We start from the raw sequence: 23,897 nt of genomic DNA, 5'->3' as shown, positions 1-23,897 counted from the left end.
CATGATGCAACTTCTGTTCCAAAGTCACATTTCCTCAAAGCCAGTTTCACAAGGTGATGTCATTGCGCAGATGATGTTATTGAGTTTGTGACAGCCAAAGATAGAAAATAAATGTTTAGCAGCTGCACAAACCATTACCCTTCATCAGAGGATGAAGGGCAGCCGCTGAGGAAGGCTATGCTTATAACACAACTATGCATCATTATTAGAGAATTAATTACTCTGTCATCAACAGGCGCAGCACCGCTCTGCTGGGATTGAGTCACAGATGTTTGAACTTTGGAAGGTTGTGGGAGGGCATGGATCCTGTTTCAACTAAAGTTTAACTTAGCCACATTCCCATTTACTTGTGCTCTGTTAGTTTGTAGTCTTTGAGAGATGTCAGGAAAAGGCCAGAAATAGCGCAGAGCCAGCCGCTGGGACGTGCAGTTGTTTACAGACAGTGACGAGTTTGAAGGACCTCGGTGCTCTGGTGCTGGCTTTGAAGCCTCGGGGGGGGTGTGTGCTAGCACCACTTTTGTTACTCTTGTGGACCGTGCAAGACACATAAAAAGACATAGATGTATGGGGGCACTAGTCTTTGTTATGTCCTTAATACCCACAGAGCTTTGTGTTTGCACTTGTAGACCTTTCCTGTGTTTGTTATGGACCTGCTTGACTGTACCGCTCGGCTGATGGTTGAGAAAATGAAAAACATCATGATTCAGTCTTGTGTGTTTAAACGATTAAGCAGTTACTGTACTAAAAAATGCCGTGTTGACCTTCGCACTGGAGGTCATGGCAGACTACACGAGGTAGAGCACAAAACATAGAAATAAACAAAACAATTAGCACAATGCAATATTGACAAATTCTGTTTAATATTGTGTGATACTCTTCTCTTAAAATACAGTCTTTTCTGAGGTAGACCATTACAGTTCAAGAACATTTCCAAAACAGACATCAACAAAAGACATGAAATAAATACTTTCATGTACAATATGCCGCAAAAAAAATGAGGTAGAAATTGTTACAGAAATTGTACAATAACCAAGAACAATGTTACAGAGCAAAACAAAGTGTAAAAAAATTAAAAACATTTTTTTGCTGGACAAACTAGTCTTGTTACGAGTTACAAGTCATGATGAATACTTAATGAATGCAGGCTGAGCTGGTTAGTAATGAGCTTTCAGTCTGTCAGGATGCACGGGGGGCTTTGGGGTGTGTGTGTGTGTGTGCGTGCGTGTGTGTGGTGGTGGTGGTGGTGGTGGTGGGGGGGGGGGGGTGCAGGGTGCTACTGATTGATCATATGCTATGGCATGACTGAAGCCACCAGCTGGATAGAAAAGGCTGTACTGTGCCGGACATCAATCAGACCACTTCCAATTCAGAGGAATCACTATCAGGAAAGGAGGGGAGTGGGGGAGACACGACACCACATGGCCACTGGTCCGTGTGGCTGGAGGCGATCCAATCTGATGAGATTGGGAAGAGACGGGGAGGAATATTACATCATCAGGACCATGGTGGTCTAATATGCTACATGGATACTAGTATTCAGACATCAGGAAGTGAAAGTGAAGCTTCAAGATTTTGTGTGTGTGTGACATTTGTTTGTGAGACAGTGGCTAACAATCTTTCTTCTAATCTAGTTCATGCCAAAGGTGTTTGATTGGCCTGTGCAATTTCATTCATTAATTTTGTATACCGCTTGTCCTCATTAGGGTCACGCGTGAGCTGCAACCTATCCAAACTGGCTACAGGCGAAAGGCCGTGTACACCCTGGACTACTTGCCACATATAGCCAGCCAGCCATTGACACTTACAACTACAGACAATTTAGAGTCTACAATTAACCTAACATGCTTGTTTTGGGGATGTGGGAGGAAGCCAGAGTACTCAGAGAAAACCCACAAATGCATGGGGACAACATGAAAGCTCCACAAAGAGATGCTCCAACTGAAATTCAAAAGCTCAATGTCCTGACTGTGAGGTCAACATGCTAACTACTAAGCCACCATGCACCCGCTATGCAAGTTCTTCCACACTAAATCCATACATTTATTTATTAACTTTATAGACCTTGCTTTGTGCACTGGGAGACAGAAAAGGGCCTTACTCAGACTGTTCCCATTAAGGTGGAAGGATACAATTGTCAAAATGCTTTGAATGGATGGAGAATTCAATTCATTATGTATTGGATTGTGTGGCATGTCCTTTTGTACTTCTGTCCATACAGTATATTGTATGTACTTGAAGTCAATTTTTTTTCAGCTTGTTGCAACAGAACTAGAATTTGCCTTATCTACATATAGAATTTTTCGAAAACATGCACACTAGAAATTGTTACCCTGAACGTTCTCGATAATCATGCTTGCGTTTTGACTTTCAACTGAAGCATATGAATTTGTGTTACATTTATACTGTTAACAGCATCAAACACTACACACCCAAGGATATGTAAACCCTTCATCACGCAAAACTAGGAGCTTGTCCAGCAAAAAGGATGTTCCGTATTCTATATAGCATTTCTTGAAGACAATCATCATTCCACCAGAAACTACAATAAAAATAAACGCAAAAGAACATAAAAAACATTTATATATTCATATATAATAATACATGGATTTATGGCATCAAATATTCTTTGAAATACCTGAATTACATTCAATGTTACTCTTGTACCATTATTCAAGTTTCTCTCCCGAGGTAAAAGCCCAGCTGCAGAGCATATATATATCACCAGACTGTCAGGTTTCTCCTCGCTTTCTTTACCTCGCTCTGCGCCATCATCCACTAAGACCCTAAGATTACATACATTCTTTATTTCTTAATTCTGAGGTAAAGAAATTCTTCCTGAGCATTTCAAATGAGACTAACATACTACAAAAAGAAAAAGCAGTGTGTGAAATAGACAAAGACGTGTTTGGTGTGCAGATGGGCTCACTGTAAGGTTTTCTGCAGTCACTGAGGAAAGTGAGCGCCGTTTATTGTACAGTATGTGGAGGTCAAGGACACCAGTCCAAGTGGAATAAAGCAAATATTGTAACAGTTTGAAGTGTGAGTGTTAAAGGGGTGCATCAATGACGAGACACATGAAGTACTTGTTACGATCAAACGTCGACAGGCATGAAAAGATTGAATACATGTAAATGAAATGAACCTTCAGAGTAGCATGGAGTAACTGTTTAGTATTTGGCGAGCAGCTACTGTAGCATTGTGACTTGGAGCTCCAGTCTGATTAGAACAATAGAACAGCACAACAGCTGATTTGGTTTGTCATGTTTTTGGTCAAAGAAAACTGGTTTGCCGAAATGTTGCTGATCCCAAAGTAAAGATGGAACGTTAGCAGTAGTGTGCATGGAAGTGGACTGGCAATAAATAGGATCCTGAGAGTAGCAGAAAAATGCGGGATTTTCCAAACCCTGATTATCCATTATTTTGGACCACGTCACCTAGCAACTGACAATTGATTTTGTCCTGGACCAAGGCTAAACAAGAGAGGGTCCAAATAGCTATCTGATTCTCCCATTAGCCAAACCATGTATTCACTACGTCACTCATCACGGTTAGTTCACATTTATTTTCTTTGGGAAAAACAAAACATTGTGGATATTCGTAGCCAAACAAAAACAGCACACTTGGCATGCTTATGTCGGTAAAGTGAATATGTCAGCTCTCATGTCTTGGTTGCGTGATTTGTAATAAGAAAACAAAGGCTTGCTGTATCAAAGCGAAGACCGGGTGACATGAGCAGTCCGAGTACAGTGCGTGCTTGGCTGCTTTGTCAGTGGCTATACATCTTGCTCCACTCTATACAAGTGTCTAGTTCTTTTGTGGTGCTGTGTGGGCGCATTTTGCAGAAGGCATTCTCAAAGTCTGTGAAGGCTGGGGGTTTGGAGGTGGCAGGGATGCCGTGCATGGCACCAGTGGGGGCTGATGCCGAGGAGAGCGCCTGTTGGCTGAGCTGCAGTAGCTCCCACACGGAGTAGCCTTCAGTGCGCTGCAGCACAGCGCTCAGCTCCCTCTCGGTCAGACTGTAACCCTGAGGCGAGAGTGCCTGCAGCAGCACCTGCCTGCGCATGCCTGCATCTGGCAGGCCAACGTGGTAGCGCTTGGCAAAGCTGCGATGGACTGCATCTTGCAGCAGATCGGGCCTGCCGGTGGAACAAACGACAATCACCAAACCAGTGGCCACTTGGGCTTTCTCTAAGAAGGTGTGCAGTGTCTGTCTCAGCCCCTCTTCGTCCTCCATGGCTTCCAGTTGGCTGACGAGCACCACTGATGGCTGCCGTGACCCCGCCACCTGAAACACAGACCCCAGAATGTGTTCCGCTTCTACCTTCCCTTTAGAGGCCAGCATGGCTCCGCTCAGCTTGTAGAGGGAGGCTCCGATTTGTGAAGCCAAAGAACGGGTCAATGTGGTCTTACCCCCTCCCCGGGGGCCAAACAGCAGAATGGTTCTTGGTGGGTGCATCACTGGGCTCGGCCTCAACACAGGCCACAGTAGGTCCTCTTCCAGGGCAGCTTTGACGTGGGTGAGCCCGGCCAACTCACCCCAGCTGAGGGCTGGGCTGCAGTCCAAAATCTCCCCATTAATAAGGTCCAACATACTGGGCTCTGGACTCTTCAGAGTCTCAACAGTTGGACCACACAATGAAGAACGTTTGTGGGCCTGAGAGCGGTGCTGCTGTTGAGTGAAGGCTTGCTCCGTCACTGCACTGTCTCCTGTCATGCCAGCTGGAGGGCTGTACTCTCCGGCTGGCCCATACGGAGGAGAAACCAGGGGTTGAGAGGAGGGATTACTGGGCTTAAAATTTTTTGGATCTGTGCTGCTTGCTGAACTGCTGAAGCTGTTTCCTCTGCACTCTGTTTTGTCATTCACACTATATGGGGAGTTCTCTCTCACCTTCAATGGTTCATAGTTATATTTCCTGTAACGTGCACTATCACCGCCCTCATCCTCTTCTACACTCATCTCAAAAGCTTTTCTTTTTAATGTCCCCCCAGACTCAGTTGTGCCAATGTTGTTGCTCTGGTAACTATAGCTTCCTCCCACCACTGCTTGCCTGGGGGGAATGGGAGTTGGTGCAGGCAGACCTGAGGGCAAGTATGTTGCAGAAGGATGGCTATAATTGGGGGCAAGGCTGGACTGTGGCGGGTACGTGCTGGGGGGGTAGCTATAGACAGGTGCAGTAGGGCTATAGCTGGGTACAAGTGTGGGGGTGGATTGAATAGCGTGGAGGGAAGCAGGAGGAAGTGCTGCACTGGGTTGTGGACAGTATCCTGAGGTGAGATAGGTGCCGTTGTAGCCGGAGGGATATTCGCCAGATCCACTGCACGAGCTGCTGCCGCTGTAGCCAGAGTCTGAGAGGTTGCTGTTTACCACCGACACGCTGCTAATCGCAGGAGGGCCTGCAGTCGTGGATACAGCCTTGGAAGCAGAGAGGGTATCATGGACTCCAGGGGGGACGAGGGAATAAGAGGCATCAGCGCTGTGTGTCAGCGGCCAGGGCTCTAGGTCAGTTTTCTGCCCGTTGAGGCCCGCAAAGGCCCCTGGCTCTGGGTAGGAGCCCACAGCAGGTGGCCGGTCATACGGTGAGTCCAGCCCACCAGAGTACTTTTCTGCATAGCGCTTCAGCAGATTGGAAGCTGTGAGGGCAGAGATGTCATCATTGGCCCAAGAGTAGTTGTAGGAGTTGCGGCTGCGGCCGGAGTAGAATTCCGACTTGTGTGCCGGAGAGGAGGTTGTGGAGGAGACGTCCAGGTGCTGCTCAGGCCACTGGCTGAGGGGCTGGGCATGCTCTGGGTTCCAGTGCATCTTTAATAAGCCTGTGAGAAAAAAGTAGTGATTACAATGCTGTACGAAAATGTAAGAAATTTGCAGAGCCAGTAAAAGTAATAAGGCACAACTCCCACCCTGGTAGGAGATACAGCAGCATAATAGTCTTGTCTTGTCATACAGTAGGGGTGTCACAAGACATCTAACTCATGAGACGAGACAATGCATGAGATTGGGCCTACAAAATGAGATGAGGTTTTAACATGAATTTTAATAAAAGTACAATGAAAAAATATGACTGTACAAACAAACGTTTTTATTTAACCAAGTCAAAAAACAATGCAGGTGTGTTTTGAAATGTTTATGGTACCATAAATTGATGCTCAAAGATATTATTGTCAACCTTTTTTTGAGACCAAATAAATGTTATGATAATGGATAATAATAATAAATAATAATAATAAATGCCATTGTTTTTCTCCTACTTGTCTTTGTCTATTTATGTCAGGGCTGTCCTTTCATAGTTATAATTAAACAAAAAAGGTATAATAAAAATCATTATACATATATTTAAAGACAAATCTTTGTGTTTTTATTAGTTATTAATATCAACAGTTTAGATGTTTCTACTTACATTATGCCTTTTTGATCTATTTTTCCACTTTTGCTGAATTTTTGCTGGATTTAGTTCTGCAATGAGCAACGTTCCACAGATGGCCTCTGTGCCACACTTTGGACACCTATGCGTGTTTTGCCAGGAAGGCGAGTGTATCCAAGCTCTGCCTTCTGGATGATGTTGGATGTTGGAGCTGCGTTGCTTTGTGGAGAGTTTTTTTTACAGCTTTCAGGTGTGCATTGCACAGGTCTCTTCTATGTATGTGATGTGTTATGAAATGGAACTGGTGCTTGAAAGCTGGCGCTTAGCAAAACACAAGAGTGTCAAGAGAAGCATTCGGGGATTGAGGTCCAAACATCTATGTGGGTTGATCGGACAAATCTTTAAGTAAAGTTGATCAAATTTGGAATTACTACAGCTTCTGCTTCAACATCAACAAGTAGCAAGCAGCTGTTTAACGCCAATGGAAAAAACAGCTACACTGATGCTGACGCGCCGCACGGTGGTCTAGTGGTTAGCATGTTGGCCACACAGTCAGGAGATCGGGAGGACCTGGGTGTGAATCTCCCTTGGGCATCTCTGTGTGGAGTTTGCATGTTCTCCCATGTGTGCGTGGGTTTTCTCCGGGTACTCCGGTTTCCTCCCACATTCCAAAAACATGCATGTTAGGTTAATTGGCGACTCTAAATTGTCCATAGGTATGAATGTGAGTGTGAATCAATGTTTGTCTATATGTGACCTGCGATTGGCTGGCGACCAGTCCAGGGTGTACCCCGCTTGTCGCTCGAAGTTAGCACAGAGTCTCCAGCATACTGTACCCCCATAATGACCCTAATAGAAAATGGATGGATGCATGATGCTGACGCTGTGAATACTAAGGTAGGTGGGATTGCAAGGTGTGCCTAAAGTACTTAATGTGGGCTTCCAATAATGCCTCACACCCTGCCACTTCTATATTACTGTATTATCATTCACAATAGCAATACCATAGATCACAGTCTGGTCGGCGTGTGGCTGCCCTGTTGTCACGATGTCACTCCAAATGAGAAAGCTCATCACATTTTAATCACGTGATCGCAACACCCCTATAATAGAGGCTTGTCGACTCAAAAACTATTTCACACATTACATTTATTTAAATATATGATACATGTTATTTATTATCATAGAGTATTGTGTGCTTTGTTTTACACTAGTAATGATAATAATAAATAATAATAAACTAGTTTGTAATTGTATTGTTAAAATGTGAGCTATCTTATTCCTCACTGTGGTATATCACTGTCTTGAGGAATTGAAATGCATGTGAACTGAAATGGTTTTCTTGCTCTTCTCTGTACGACTTTTAACATTTCCATGAATGCTAACATTTCCATAAAGGGTAAAATGTAAAGAACAGGGCCATCACTAAATATCAGTCCGATATTTCATTAATATCTTAGGTTTTCACAAAATGCCTTCATATGATTTATTTTGCCCTTTTCCAATGCCACTGCCCTGTATGGTGACAGACTTGACTCAGAGGGAAAGGAAGGTGGAGGGAGGAAGAGAAACTGCCAACAAGAGAAAAAAGGAGGTGAAAGCAGATATGCAGGCTGTTTGTGTTGTTGTGCAGTTTTCCCAGCGTATGTTGGGGCACTGATAAGATCCCACTACTATTCCCCCTATACTGCGAGCATCTGCAGGTCTCCCAGAGGACCTATTGTTATCTCTGTGTGCATGTTGCTCTGAATGCCTGCTCTCTCTGCCCTCCACCCCCATTTACCACCCACCAATCCACCCACCCACCGTACACCAGAGTACCACAGGCCCCTGGGCTGGCTGGACAGAGGGAATGGAGGGAGGGTGTTTGTGTGTGCTCTTGGACAGTGGTGTAGAGAGAGTGAGAAACAGAGAGAGCCAGGTGGGGGTTGGGTTTGGGATTGCAGCATAGTGTGCTATTCATCAGCAGAGGCTCCCATGGAACATTGGGAAAGTGTTCTTGTGGCTGACTTCAGCACCAGCGTAGGCCTGATTGATCATGCACAGAGCACTTGACTGGAAAGAGGACAGCGGAAAAAATATGATTTTAATCAATGGCTCCTCTACGTTTACCACAAGTGTGTTATTTTCCGGAACAATATTCAACTGGCAGCACACCTGAAAAGTGTGGCACAAGCGTACACTCTCAAGGTGCCATGTAAATTTAAGGTCAACAATGACGTCCATTCTCTCGAGACCCATTCTCTAACGACACTATTAAGTATAGTGTGCATGCCTACTTGTAAATGTTTTCATGATGGTCTAAGAAAGAAGTATTTCATAAAGACTTGCGCTACCTCATGCTGAGGCACTAGCTTGACATTCCACACATAGTTTGGCATTATTGAACTGTCTCGAATTAGCCTGAGGTGGAGACGACTCCAGTCAGAGAGAGGGAGGTAAAAACGAATATCGCAAAAGCCGCCACCGCTGCCCTGACTGCGCTCTCTTCAGTAGATGCCTGATGATTCATTATTCATGGCTGTCTGTTTATGCGCAGCCGGGCTACTTATTGCCATTTAAATCAAATCTCACTATATCCGCAGCACTGCTAAACTTTGGCCTCCTTCTTTAGCCTCTTTCCAAACCTCCCCTGTGTGTTTTCAGATTATGCACGTTATTTATTCAGTCAGATGAGACCAGCAGACCAGATGGCCATTGGATTACCAGGTCCTTCATATTCAAATCCACTGCCTTAAGTTCCCAATGGCCAAACTAGTTCAAGTACTTCCTTTAAGCTTTCAGCCGCAACACACAGTGCCACACACCCACCATGGCCAAGACTGACCAGAACCTCTCATGCTTTTAGATTTTTACAAGCAAGCCCGAGACACAGACTAGTCGACACCCCGATGACCAGATATTTTTGTGGACTGACTGTCTTTGTCCAGGCTGCAGAAACCATATCCTGCAGGCCCTTCCCATCTGCAGCCCAACCAGTTTGTGAGCAGCCCCTGTAATAGGGTCTGTGTGTGACAGAGATGGATGAGAGCCCAGGGGAGCTCATAAAACCTGCAGAAGGGAGGGAGGGGTGAAAGAAAGGAGGGAGCGAGGGAGGGGAAAGTGGACAGCAGGCACTACGTCCTCTAAGCGGGCCAGAGCGGACATTAGAGGACTCATTCAGGCGGGCTAACTGCTGTCCACTCCATCATCAGCGTACTGCAGAATGGACTCCTTTCACATTACCCCCCGACCAATGTGCTGGAGCGTAGTAATGTGCCGCTCGATACGGAAATATCGATACTTCCGATATCAGCTCTTTATGCTCTAAAATCGATTCTCAAATCAAAATATCGATACTTTTGATACTTCAGTCATTTGAGTGTTTGCCTGAAACGTTTGTCTGTTGAAACAATGACGGATCGTAAACACAGCCATGTGAGAATTGTGAATAAAGTTTTAATTCTTATAGTAGCTCTTAATAATTGATCATTAATTTTAATGGTTTTATTATTTTACTTATTTTCTTTTTGATTGTTTTCACATATTTTATATGATCTAGTCGTATGTTTTTCTGTTGTTAGATATTAGCTTCACCCTGCTACCTCAATACACTTTGGGGTTTGAAATAAATACATAAGTTGCTTAAATGAATTATTAAATTAATTATGTATTTCAATAAATATTTTTAAAATACATTAATTCATTAAATGTTTTGTATTCTTTATGCCATAATATGAAATATGCCACTTTTGAAATTTTACACATTTATAAAGTATCGGTATTGGATCTGTATCACCAATACCAGCCCGAATTTTGCTCAGTATCGGATCGGAAACAAAATCAGTGGTATCGCACATCACTGCTGGAGAGCTGTCCCACACCCAAAGAACTGTAAAAACTGAGAAAGAATTTTTCAAACTAGTTGGTTTTGTATGTACACACTTTCTTACGTGACACAGTTCAGCGTGTTGGGGTTTACAGCAACACTTCGTATTGGACTGTACAAACTCTAATCTACACTTTAGAGCTGTCATGCAGATTAATGCAATGAACGGGCAGGAAGAAGGCTTAGATTAGAAGTCTGTAAATCAGGACAATGTGCACATTCTCTCAGCAGTGGTGCAATCATTAGATTTGAGGCGAGAACATAATGAAAATACAGTCGTCCCTCGCTACATTGCGGTTTGAACATTGCTTTCTCACTCTATCGTGTTTTTTTCAAAAATGAATGAATTAATAAATGATTGCTGTTTTGGGGTTTACTATGCCTATTGTTAGTCATGTGATGTTTTTGGCATCTTACTTTGTCCTTCTTCCCCGTTCTGTTTGAAACACTTTCTTAAGTTTAGAACAAATAAATTGGAGGCTAACTAGTTAGCTCAGTAGCTTGCTATAAGCAACAAAGAGCAGCCGTCTCTTATGTCCCTGGAGCGATCCTGTAACCTGCGCATCAGTGTTGAACAATGTATTGTAAACAAAGAATAATAGGAGTGTAATGGTAACAATAGGGATGTTATTTCTTGTCTACAGGGTATAAAATGGTAAAAAAAAAAGTATTTAGAAGGTCATAAACATGTTTTATATGCTCTAGCTATGAAAATATTCAGTTTATTAATATTGAATCCTACTTGGCGGAAATACACTTATCGCAGTCAAGTCCGGAACCAACTAACCGTGATAAACGAGGGACAACTGTAATGCTTTCTACTTTAAAACACATGCACTGCTAATACCATCAATAATGGTGTAATAGTACATAATCGAGGAAGAATTGTGAATAAAAACAAATTATTTCAGCAGCTCTGATACACCCTATAATTCAACAATTATATTAATTCATCAGAAATAAGTTACTACGAACCTTAATACAGAACTCGCTTGTGACTGGCTGCAACAAAGTAAACATTAGTGTTTGAACATGCAGTCCTTTTTGCATATCGGCTGCATGGAGATTGATAAACACTTTGCGGATATGCACATTAAACTTCCCACAGTGTGAGTGTTCACGCTCCCAGGAGGGACAGATGTTCCACTGCTGACCGCCTTACTGTCTGTGTGGCCATTGTGGTGGACGACCATCCAGCAGACGTGCGCAGCTCGGACAATCCGGTTGGCCCTGAGACAAAGGCTGAAGGATCTTATTGTCAGAGGCCTTTCTAATTATGGAAATCTTATTAATCTATTCAGCAGCAGTCCACTGAGAGCTTTTGTGTGCGGCTGGGATTTATTGAGGGACCTGTTTGAGCTACATCCTTTTGTAGGAGCGCATGATGAAGACAGCGGCACAGTTCACTTCAGCTAAAACAAGCTCTGAGGAGGGTCTGGCATTAAAATTAGACTACTTACGTCTCCGGGGGAGTGTGTTAGGTTCATTTATGGTTTCTTGAATGTCTCCTGTTGTAAGAGAACCTAAATTGCTATCCCTCTTACTGATATGTATGTGTCGTGTTTTCCTACGAAATAAGGTCTTGCTGAGGGAAATGCTATCTTGGAAGAAAGCCCAGAGATGGAGGGTTTCGGTGCTGTTTCACTGCTCCCTTGAGGTTCCCTTCCCAGCACTTTTGTTTTTCCTGACCTGCAGAACAAAACAGACACGGATGCAACAAGCCTTCTGGGAGTGTGCTATTAAACTGTTGCGATTGTGAAGAGGCTGCTTGTAAACAAGAGAGCCGTGGATCAATTCAATCAGGCCTTCTTTCAGTGTTCAGCATCAGCCCTAAGCGCAAACAATAGAAACCTACCAACATCCCCAGTCCGTCATGCAATCATATGTGTGCAAGAATCCCTAAATTCTTTGTGCTGATGTTGCCACATCGCTATGAAGTTATTAAAACATTTTTCATAACGTTTGAATGTTGCTCACCTTGCAAAGATTAACCTATACATTCATTTCTTTAACAGTCAGCATTTTCACAGTATTGCTCACGGGGAATTACACTTTTCCGCCACTAATGATGATGCCTTCATTAATGTTACAAGATATTGTCGTCCTGCAGAGTTGTAATGGCAAGTTACAATCGTTAGCTGACATTTAGAGGAATGACAGACAGCAAGTCGAGAGAAGGCTAGAAAGCGGCATCTGACATTCTAGGGATGTCCTGGGGCCAAAAAAACAATATCGGATTATATCGGCCTGCATCTCAAATCTCCGATATTGGCACTTTGACATAAGCAGTCGATTCCTGATTCCGCCCTAGCACGTCTATCCAGCAGTGACAGGATAGAGCCCATTTAGTCACAACAACGGTGTTTGCTAGCGTGCTAACAAAGTAGCAAGGAGCAGGGGTAGGCCTGTCATGATAATCGATAAATCGAACTATTAAAAAAAATGACGTTAATCATTTTTGCCTGCCTCAATAAATTGACATGTGCATGCATTCATGTTTGTATTCCTCGTCTCTCTCTTTCAGGCTGAATGACAAGAGGGTTCACTCTGCAGCTGTCTGTGTACATTGGTGCCACAGTGGAATGAACGGACACAGTGGACCCTCCTGTCGTCTCCTCCCCTCTTTGTCCCTGTACGTGGAGGCGGGGCTACATTGGCTAGCAGCAAATTAGCCTCGTGAGCCAGCATACGCTGTCATGAATGACGGCACAAGAACGATGGTTTCTAAGGCAATGTCACATCCCCAGTGTGGGAATTAGGGGTGTAACAGTACACTAACATGTATTTTCGGTTCGGTTAATTTTTGAACTTTTTAAAAATAAATAAAAGCGACCCATTTGAGTGATATTTCAAATAAATTGGACTCATGAGTTTTTTTAAATAAAAAAAATAATACTAAAATAAACTGTTGTGTTTAAACAATTGTTTAAACATTGTAATGAAATGTAACGGACAGTTACATTTAAATAGCTCTCTGTTGCAAAACAGAAGTCCAACCATGTGTCCAAGTGAAATAACGGACACATGTGATAGCTCGTTGACGACATCACTTTTAGCTTTTTCATAAAGTGCTGGTAGAACTTTTCGTAGCGAGGTTCAAGAACTTTAATCATATACAGTCATGGAAAAAATGATGACACCACCCTTGTTTCTTCAGTTTATTACAAATATAATGTTGATAATATATATACTGTAGCTCATAAGAGTTGAATTTAAGAGCTGATATCTTAAACTTCCATGTTTTTTTTGATAATAACCAAAATCACTTAAGTTCTTACATGAATAGCTATAGCATTGTACTGCCAAACAATTTAAGTCTTATGAGCTATTTTTGTTGTCAGTTATATTTATACAAACACCTCCTCCTCCCCATCACTCAGTAGTGTCCGACACTCACAGGGGTCCGTGCGGAAACTCGCCCAGGACTTTAGGTCCACGTGAAGCTCTTAGATCACATATAACCGAAAAGGTACGCAAGTGGACTGAACCGAACATATAGAACCGAAACGGTTCATTACATCCATGTGAACCATTACACCCCTAGTGGGAATATTTCAGTTTTAAACAGAATGAACAAGGTGAGCGCATGAAGAACGAAGAACTGAGATGTCACATTTGTTTGAAAGTAGTGACGAGGAAGCCGGGGAATACGACCAAATTGTATGCACACCTAAAAGGGAGGTGGAAAGGAACCTTCATCCCGACAGTCAGTCAGTGTCACTCGCTACATTGCAAAAGAAATGCAACATTTTGGGAAATGTTAAAAATGTTTGACAGACAGTACGAATTGCCTGGGAGAACGTACATGTACAACATGTCACAAACAGCAGTTGCTGAACTGTGTAACCGAGTGAAAGAAGACATGTTAAAGGACATCAGAAACATTGCATTTTACTATGCCACCACAGATATGAGGTCTAGCTCCAATATGACCCCCCTACATTAGTCTAACAATACACTACATAACTGCGTGTGTGTTGGACTGTTTATTTCTTAACAGATACACAGTCCATTTTATTTTCATTTAGTTTTTTTGTCTTTTTTTGTTTGTTTAATTTATAATGTTGTTTGTTTCATTTAATCTGTTTCATTTCATTTAAAAGTGCTTGACATTCCAATTACAATGCTAAATACTCTTCAGAAATGAAAGATACAATGTACTGTCATTATTATGCCATATAATTGAAAAAAATTGTCTCAAAAAATTTTGTCAATAATATCGATTCTCGACAATAATTTGTAAGACAATTATCGACTTATTATTATTATTATTAATGTTATCGGGACAGGCCTAAGGGGGGGCGATGTCAGCCGTGTGGCAGTAAAAATGTCATACACAAGTTTAATATGACCAACCTCATCACGCATATGAAGCCGCATCACATGGGAAACTCGCAAAAAGTCATTAGCTGTAACAGAGTGAGCCCCTGTCGGTGGTGACTAATGTCAAACTTAAATGCTTCACTGAACACCTAGAACCTCGCTATATTATCCATAGCTGCCACTACTTTGTGGCTATTCTGTTGCTGACTGTTGTTCTCTGTCGGTATTGGCCGATATTCAAGGCTGCAATATCGGGAGTGAAAAAGTTGTATCAGGACACCCCTAGTCATTTCAGCAATCCATCCATGACTTTTACAAGCAAATGATCTCTTTCTTCCCACATCTCTTCCAACATCAAATGGCCAATACAACCCTATAAACAATGAGACGGTAGAGTTTAAACTTCATGCTTGAGAATCTGTTATTTATCAGAGTTTTCTATCTTGATTTGTTGTGGAGTCTGGAGTCCTCACAAGTCCCGTGTTCTCCAGTTCACTGTGATTTATGATACTAATATCAAGGAGGACATTCTCACTAGGCTGAGGCCATTCTGCCGCTGCTCACTACCTGGCCTGTCATAAAAACACCAATCTGAGAGGCCGGCTACATTTCAGTGTGGCAGGTGGAGACGCTGGAAAATTGTCTCTGGGTGTTCTCTCACTTTGGCATAAAAAACACATTTTATCAGCTTCTGCTCAGTTTGCTCTGAACAGGGATGATGAATTTCTTCCATATATTGTGCATGCAGACAATTTCACCCCTGCAGATGCTGAATAACCTGTGGGATCATGTGGCCTGTTGCCAAAAATATGTTTAAGGAAGTATGAGGTCAGTCCTTGAGGCGTTTGCCAAACTGCTTTAAGACAGAGATAATGTGGACACCAAACAACAGGGATCACAATTTATCAGCCGTGTATAATTTCCCACCGTGCAGGAATATTATTATAAATCCAAGCGTTAGTCACAGGGCTGCTATCAATCAAACACAATCCCACACTCCCGCTTCGCCAGTCACTCCCACTGGCTCATCTGCTCCCTCTTTCATGCTCCTAAAAAGATGTAATAACACAAGAGTGCGGGAGCCCTGGTGAGGAGTTTTCACACCTGCTGCCCTGCGCCCAAGCAGACGCAGGCCTTTTCAAATACGCCTCAGCGCTCTGGTCCCAGGAGGAAGGACCACATCTCCTGTAGTGGTATTGAGGGATGACTTTTTGTGTGTCTGTCACTTTTTATGTGCCTTCCTCTTTCTGGGGTTAGTTGCTGCTAGTACATATATCAGAAAGACAGTTTGATTTATTTATTTTTTGTTCATTAACATGATGATGTAAAAACGTGCTACTTTATCATTGCTAGAAAAGTTTGAGGTGTATGGGTCAAGGAAGAAGTCATAAAATTATGAAGAAACTCTGGAAAAAGGCAAGGATCAGGATGTTTTTTTGTTAACAATGTAAGATTATTCCGACTTTTTGGTCTACTGACAAATCTGCAGCGGACTGGGGTTTCTGTCTAATTCAGTGCTGATCCAAATTAAAATTGTTCATCTTACAAAATAAAATGCAATATGGCATCAACTGCTGAAAAATTCCATGTGAAAATATTCTCCAATCTAATGGGACGAGTCAAATATTCTCTGTCACTAACATTTTTTTGCAGTGTGGGGTGGAGCTACACCCAAACTGCTTGATGGCACTTGCTTAACATTGATTAATTGACAAACCTGTTTAGAATTGCTAATGGCGGTGCAGCAAAAAGCAAATTCCCCCATCTGCGAGCGTACTCAATTTACAGCCCCTTTCACCGCACTTTCCAAAACTAAAAAGCCTGCAGAATAATTGCTGGATGCGTCACTTCATGCTTGTAATTTTAGAAACAACTCCCCCATCCCCCGCGCCTGCTAACGTACATCCACAAATGGCGAAAGCCTGTCCGCTCCACCCTCCCCTTCAAGAAAAACAGGGTCCCTATTTTCTGTGACTGCAGGCAGGCTTTGGGTCATTGTGTCCACTAATATATCAAAGAACAGCTGTCCTAAGGCCCCGTGATGACCAATCACTCCTTCCATCTGTCTCTCTTGCCAAATTTCTCCCTATTCTCCTTGCAATCTCCTTCTATCTCCATTTCTGCTTTTCTACCTCCTTCCCTTTTTCCCTGCGCTTTCAGTGAGCATGTTGCATATTTGGCCCCTGTTTGATCCCATTTTATGATCTTTGCACATAAGCGATTTATCGTTTTCCGTCAGCGCAGACACAAACAAACATTGGACACTTGGATCAACAGACCTCAGTCCTACTGGCGGTTTATGAGAGCTGCAAAGCAAACAACTAATGGCGTAATGATGAAAGTAGATTATTTCTCAAGTATAGTCATTTACTAATTAGTTGCAGTGGTGTGAAAGCTGTGAATTCTGCAGCCTCAGGAATCTAGTGAAGTGTTACCATCCAAATGAGCCTCACCTCCCCGCTTCTTAATTGGGCCCTTAACAGGAGCAGGGGTCTCCTTAATGAGCTGATGAACCCTTAGAGAGAAAGAGCAGAGGGCTGCTGGACTCACAGGGCCTCGGGTCTCTAACCTCCTGTTTTTGTGGGCAGAGACATGTGAACATATATACACACATAGACACACAGACTGGGGGCTAATTAGAGCCCATTCACACCCCACACTAATGATCCCTTCTCCTATTCACACACACTTTAACCAGCTCTGTGTTTACTCAAGGGCCTTATAGGCCCCGTCGCCAAATCACTCATGCCACTCTGCCTACAATAGGGATGGGCACTGGTGTGGCCCTCCAACGTACTCCTCCAGAGATGTACTACTTCTTTCTTCAATACAAGCTACTCCATGACTTAAACAGAGTCATTCAGGAAGACACTTGCCGCAAACATAAAAACGGAGCAAGAGAGAGTGGTCAGCTCCTCCGTTTGTGTGTGTGTGCACTTTTAAAAGAAAAAAGGTATCGCTACACCAGCGGGGGCCCCCAGCAACAAGAGTTAGGGCACTCCTGGGTTGGTGGCCTGGGACTGATTTAAGAGTTTGTTTGAAGTGCAGATTACAGATTCTTTGCACCAAATCCCTCCAGGAGTATCCATGGCCCCTGGAATCTCTCTCAGGTTTCTTCTAAGGTCCTGCCATGGCTGCTCACCCCAGCTTGAAGTCCTACGGACTGGCCAGAGACGGGCAAAAGACCGGATGTCCAGACTACGATGATACATAATAATAGCCACTGAGTCATCACGGGTGTGTCTGTACACTGGGACTGGACTATGTACTGGAGCAGAAGTGCCTGCAATCTGAGGTATCATGTTGGGAAAGGGAAAAGCTCTCCATTCCCCCAAACGGAATTCCATCATTGAGGTGAGAGTCTTCACATGTCCTGCACATACGCAAAGCCCCTCACTGCCAGATTTGTGCTAGCAAAATTCTGGCTACAGTCTTTAACTAAAACAGAGAAAGCTGCAGTGTCACCAGCAAGTGCAGGGGTGTGTTTGTGTGTCACTGGTCTAAGAGTAAACAATGTGACTGACTATCTAACACTGCTGCGTGTACTCCTACAATCCCATTGTCTACATTGACACACACACACTTGCATGCTGTTCTAAAACTAATCTGACCTTCAAAACATGAACACGAGAAACTCGACAGAGTAGATGCAATCCAACTAATCGTGACACAAGAGAGCAAGCAGGAAGTAGTGTCTTGCTTCATGGCATGCTAACTATTTAACCAACATTTTGTGACATTCTTTGACTTGCTGTCCTCTTCAGCAGTGGGGTGGGTATTCGGTCAATATGGTCTAGAAGTTTGCAGGGAGCTGATGGAATAACCAGTAAAACACGCCTTCATGGGAAGCAGCACACGTGGCCCTGCAAATTAACGGTTTTAGGGTCATTCTAAATTCTCCTAATCTGACGAATTGTATCACAAAAAAACTGCCCTGACTATTTTTGGAGGGGAAATTTACAAAAAGCAAACAAAGCCTCGGAAATTGGGACTTCTATGTCAAGTTTTCTCACACACCCACATATATGCCGCATTCTTGCTTATAACGTGCATTTTATGCAAGCAAGCGAAAAAAAACTATCAGTCTTGTAACATTCATTATTAGGTAATACTTTTTAAATGAACCATTATGTTTGGCTTCTCCCTCTTGTCTTGTAGCTGTCATGCTGATAAAGCTCCTTTGAGGCGAGTTAAAAGAAAAAAAGAGCTCTTGAGGCCGAGGCCATGAAGGCAGCCCCATGCTGGCTGCAAAACAATACTGTTTTGGAAGCCAGCGCACTGGACTCAAATGAAGCCCGGTGATGGGGTGCAAAAGAGGAGGCAGTGGATGATTGCCAAAATTGGACATGTCAGTTATTAGGTCAGCATTGAATGGAGAAAAGAGAGTGGTGGGAAAAGGAGGGAGACCAGGAGACAGCGTGTGTGGTGCTAAGTCCTGAAGTGTCTTGGTAAAATGACACTGAATGGTTTCTGCTGCTTAAACCATCAAGCTCTCTCTGTCCACCATCCTTCCCCCATCCGTGTCTTCCGCTTGGTGATGAAACATTCAGGCTTGAGGTTTAGCATGTCAGGGAAAAAGCCTGGTGTCTAGTGCACGAATGTTGGACATTTTCTATCCAGTTAAGTTGTCTTTTCCCTTCTGTTCACAACTGACAGAAGAGAATGTCGAGAGAAGGAGGTTCATTGATTGAGGCAAAGTCCAACTAAAGCCTGACTTGGCGTGTTTGTTGTGACATGCAGAAGGATTCAAGAGAAAGAAAGGTGCAAAGTACTCACTATAGGGGACAATAGGACTCAGCATTCTGTGGAGCTGGTCTTAGTAAAGAGGAATGCTGTTTTGTGAATGCCAGCGACGGTTAATGTCCGTTGGGCTGTAGTCCATCACTGGCATGCTCTTGCACGGACAACACAAAAGCCCTGCAAGGGACATAGAAAGACAAGAGAGGTTAGACAGTTGCAGGCTGCTGCACAATGTCTGGTCAAACATTACAATTAACTCTTTTGCACAAACACTAAAATTAACAGTCACGCAAAGCAGAATATTCTCTAGAACAGAATTACTGACCATATACAAACTGGCAAACTGACGCACACAAGGGTATTCATTATAGTCAGGCATTAAGCTGATTGTGAAGCTGCGTCCACCCTCTAAAGAAGGCTTTCTAAATCTGCCTCACAAAAAGACTTCACTGCATACCACTGCTCTGTGCACTGGGGCAATAAAGACTGCATTCTTTGGAGACCAAACACTTTTGGAGCTACAATGCAAAATGCTGAGCAAAATGTTTCCTTTAATCACAAGGTTACACATTCATTGAGTGAAAAAGACTGATGGCATATACTTGTATACACAGAATTTTATCAAATGAATCAAGTGATAAATCAGTTTTTTTTAATGAAGCAAAAATAAAGTTTTAAATTTAAAGTATATAAATGTAAGATTATAGTCATGTACAAATTCAACTTTTTAATCCTGCGGTTTCACTTCTTTTATCCTGATTGAGACACCGCTGCAAGCAAATCTGAAAGGTTAAAACAAGGATTTTACTAGCTGGATACTCTCACTAATAAAGACACCACAAATGTGAGCATTTGTAGCGTATGTAAATGTTGAGATTGCTTTGTTTTTCCCACTATTTTAAAATCTAAATCAAAGACAATTTGAAGTCTTTACAGAATGAAATATAAAATGTCACATGCCAAAAAAATCATGCACGGAATATATGAATTCAGTATAATATTATATAACTTTTATTTAACTGTTGACAACATTGACAATTAGTAACTTTTGCATGTAACTACTCTAGAAATAAATAAACAAGTGCAACACGCCAGGTGGCCAGAGTCCATTCACTCATGTGTCATTTACATGGAAGTGAAATTATGCAATGACCATACGGCGGTCCCTGAACACGTCGGAATAACACTCCCTCCGTTCTGACAGACAACTTTTATCACAACACCTTCCTAAACTTTGGCAACCAAACTACAGCTTCCATCAAAAAAGAAACAAAGCCTTGCCTGTGCACAGGAAAACATAGAGAGAAGTGCAAAGCTCCTGGTTGCTTCCTTCCTCATACCAGCCAGTGGAATAAAGTCAAACAGCAATGACAGCAGACCAGCACAGAGAGCTCAAGAAGGAATACCCTTACCTATTCATGCCTGCATGTCCTCCATCAGATGTGAAAGCACTATGTTAATCCCCAGAGCAGAGCACACCAGACCAGACCAGTGCTTGCAGTATGTGCTGCTTTGCTTTTCCCCCACATATGGGACACAACTCCACACTCATTCTGCCTCCCTTCCTCTCTCTCTCTCTCTCTCTCTCTCTCTCTCTCTCTCTCTCTCTCGCTCCATCTCTGGCCAGTGACAAGAGAGTGAACACTCCCCTCCCCCATGGATCTCCCATCCCCCTCCTCTCTCTTTATGCTAAAAGTATTTAACCAAGAGGGCCAGAGGGAGAGAGAGGAAAAGGAGAGAGGGAAGTGAGGGGAGGGCAGCAGGGTGAGAGGGGGAATGACCAATCTGCTCTGTGGTGCACTGAAGCTTGGACACTGTGAGGATAGAAGAAGTGTGAGGAAAATGGCGAGGACAAGTTGGAAAGAAAAGATGAGTGGTTAGAAAAGCAACAGATACAATCTCTTATTTCTTCTCTGGTTTATAGATGATGACCAGTGTTAAGGACAGTACTTGGAAATGATCAAGAATTACTTCATAGCAAAACATTGTTCCAGTAATTACAACTCATAAACAAACTTTGTAGCTTCATAAGTACAGTGCCTGGCCAAAATAAGGTCACGCACGCTAATACTTGGTTGGACCATCTTTAGTTTTGATTATGGCAAGCATTCGCTATGGCATTGTTGTCACAAGCTTCTGCAATCTCACAACATTTATTTCTGTGCAGAGTTGCCATGATTTTTTTTGCCAAGATATCTGCGACCACTGCGCATCTTCTCTAGCACGTCCCAAAGATTCTCAATGAAAAGGAAAAAGAAACAAGAAATAATTAATTACGGATAACGTTTTGTGTACATAAAATTATTATTATTTTTCTGGATTTTTTTTTTTACATTCTGTCTCGCTCGGTTCCAGTCAACCTACTGTAAAAGTTCAGTGCTGTTCATATCTTTGAGGGGTACACTTACAAAATCAGCAGGGAAAACATTTTTATTTCCCTCACTGTATATACATATTTTATAAATCTGAAGTTCCTCCCAGGGATACTAATAGCCAGTGGCAGGCTGTGGATTTCATACCTGGGCCCTTCAGTGCGGACTTAAGCGGCCCAATCCATCTCTTAATAACACCACTATCACGTCACAATTATACAAACCATCAATAATATACAAAATGAAATGTAACAATATGTTGTATTACAGAATTGGGGATGAATACCATTGCTACTAAAGCAGTTAACCCTTTAGCTTCAATTACATCATCTATAGACCACTCCATGGCCAACACAATAAATAACATTCACTCACCACACACTCATAAACATTGGTTTGTAAGACTTCCAGTGGAAGGGGTAAACAAACCCTTTACCAGGCTGACTTATATGTAATATATATGTATATGTATATATTTATATATATATATGTACACTGTATATATATACGATGAACAACACCTTGTCTGTCTCCTTTCTTTGCACTTTAAGTGTTAGGCATCGGCTTTCAGACATCAACCAATCACAGGAGACAAAAACGCTGATCTTACTGTGGGTCGGCTAGCTGGCCTTGTGAGGTGAATCGGGAAAAAAAACAGCCCCATTGCTAATAGTGTTTAAGTGAAATGGGCCGTTGCATTCCTCATGACAGGAAAAGCAAAGTGGTATGCTATTATAAAGAGGTGTCCTATCACATTGCTAAAGATATGTTCCCTGTTGCAACAGTGGAAAAAACGGATTTAAAAACCTGCTGAAAACGATGGACTCGCGATTAGGGATGAACCGGATACTCGTAGACGAGTATCCGTTACGGATAACGCATTTTCACGCTCTGTGATTGGCCAGTCATACACTGCGACCGCCCCTCCTTAGACGTATCCACAAATGCACAGCAACATAACATCTCAACTATCAGCAGTGCACTAAACACATTGAAATAGCTTGCTAACAATATTGTGAATTGGTGGCAATGCTGACGAGGCTAACTTAGCTCAGCAGTGAGTGACCAGCTCATCAACTGGATGCTTGTACAATATTACAGTGCGAACAGCGTCTAGCATTGAATGAATGAGAAATAACCAGGTTACTCACGTTTGTAGACGCACACTGTTAGTTGAACATCAAAAACAAGGTCCGTGTTACGACAACAATTCTCAAAGCTCCTCGGCTGCACTGATGCATTCATGTGCCCATCTCGCGTCATAATTGGGAGCTACGTTTAATCACATAATAACTTAGTGGAACAAAAGAGAATGGGCACTACTAAAACAGTCTTTTTTTTGTACATTTTTTAAAAATATGTTGTCTTTTCCAGTTTACATGTAAGTGTGATTTAAACAAGAATAGCGACCCCCAAAAAATTCGATGGAGGTAAGTGGTACTACAGTATTTGAGCTATCTTTAGAACAGGCTGGCAAGTGACTCATGTGGTCCTTAGGGGCCACCTGGTACCCGCGGGAACCGTGCTGGTGACCCGATTTGGACCACACATACACGCATAATAAAGACGTTGGTGTGACTTTCGGAGTGTCCCTGAATGCATCTCGCAGGGAAGTGTCGTTGCAATGACGAATGGACGAGAGACGTTTATTTAGTTTGTTTAGAGTTGGAAATACATACGTGGTGTTTGAATTGCACTGCTGTTGATGTGTTCAGGTCAGAATAAAGTTATAAAGGAGTGACAGACTCTGGGGAGCTACACTGTGCTGCTGTCTGTCATCATAAAAGAGAGCAGAGCTTGCCATGATACATATGTCTTAAATACCCTAAAAATGTAAGGTAATTAATGAAATAAATTAGTCACCGCTGTTGAAGCGCTATTTTTGACAGCCCTACTAAAAACTAAGAAGTCTTACAGATCACTTACAGACATACACAGTACACATATAGCTGAATAATAAACAATAATAGCAACTTCTGATCAATCCGTGTCTATTTCAGGCATAAAATAATGTACTGATTTAAGCCACACCCATTGATACAGATAGTGGTGTACTAGTTTTTAGCCACATATAAGCCGCCGCTGCATAAGCCGCAGTGTTTAAAGTTTGAGAAAAAAGTAGTGGCCTTTACACTGGAATCTACTGTAGTCAGTTAGTGATGACATCCACCCAAAAAGTGTGTAAAAAATGATGCACAGCGACAATGAACTTCAACACAGATATGCGTGTCGAGT

General features: G+C 42.6%; 1 protein-coding gene across 1 annotated transcript; it reads right to left on the bottom strand.

The window, feature by feature from the left end:
- Positions 1-509: 509 nt before the first annotated feature.
- fignl2 (fidgetin like 2) lies at positions 510-20,848 on the bottom strand. Its single transcript, XM_054794211.1, has 3 exons — positions 20,703-20,848; positions 19,327-19,467; positions 510-5,811 (listed from the first exon to the last, which is right to left on the bottom strand). Exons 2-3 carry the CDS (start codon positions 19,349-19,351, stop codon positions 3,767-3,769), a joined length of 2,070 nt encoding a protein of 689 aa, XP_054650186.1. The 5' UTR covers positions 19,352-19,467; positions 20,703-20,848; the 3' UTR covers positions 510-3,766.
- Between the last annotated feature and the right edge of the window lie 3,049 nt (positions 20,849-23,897).

Source organism: Dunckerocampus dactyliophorus, chromosome 1, assembly GCF_027744805.1.
Source record: "Dunckerocampus dactyliophorus isolate RoL2022-P2 chromosome 1, RoL_Ddac_1.1, whole genome shotgun sequence".
NCBI classification, from domain to species: Eukaryota; Metazoa; Chordata; class Actinopteri; order Syngnathiformes; family Syngnathidae; genus Dunckerocampus; species Dunckerocampus dactyliophorus.
Note: the sequence above shows the minus strand (reverse complement) of the source record. Positions and strands in the feature narration are given on the sequence as shown.

Excerpts from the sequence above, each read along its gene's own strand:
- fignl2 (XM_054794211.1), bottom strand. The coding sequence starts at position 19,351 with ATGCTGAGTCCTATTGTCCCCTATA. Across the intron at positions 5,812-19,326 it reads GAGTCCTATTGTCCCCTATA|GCTTATTAAAGATGCACTGG; the intron begins GTGAGTACTTTG and ends TTTTTCTCACAG.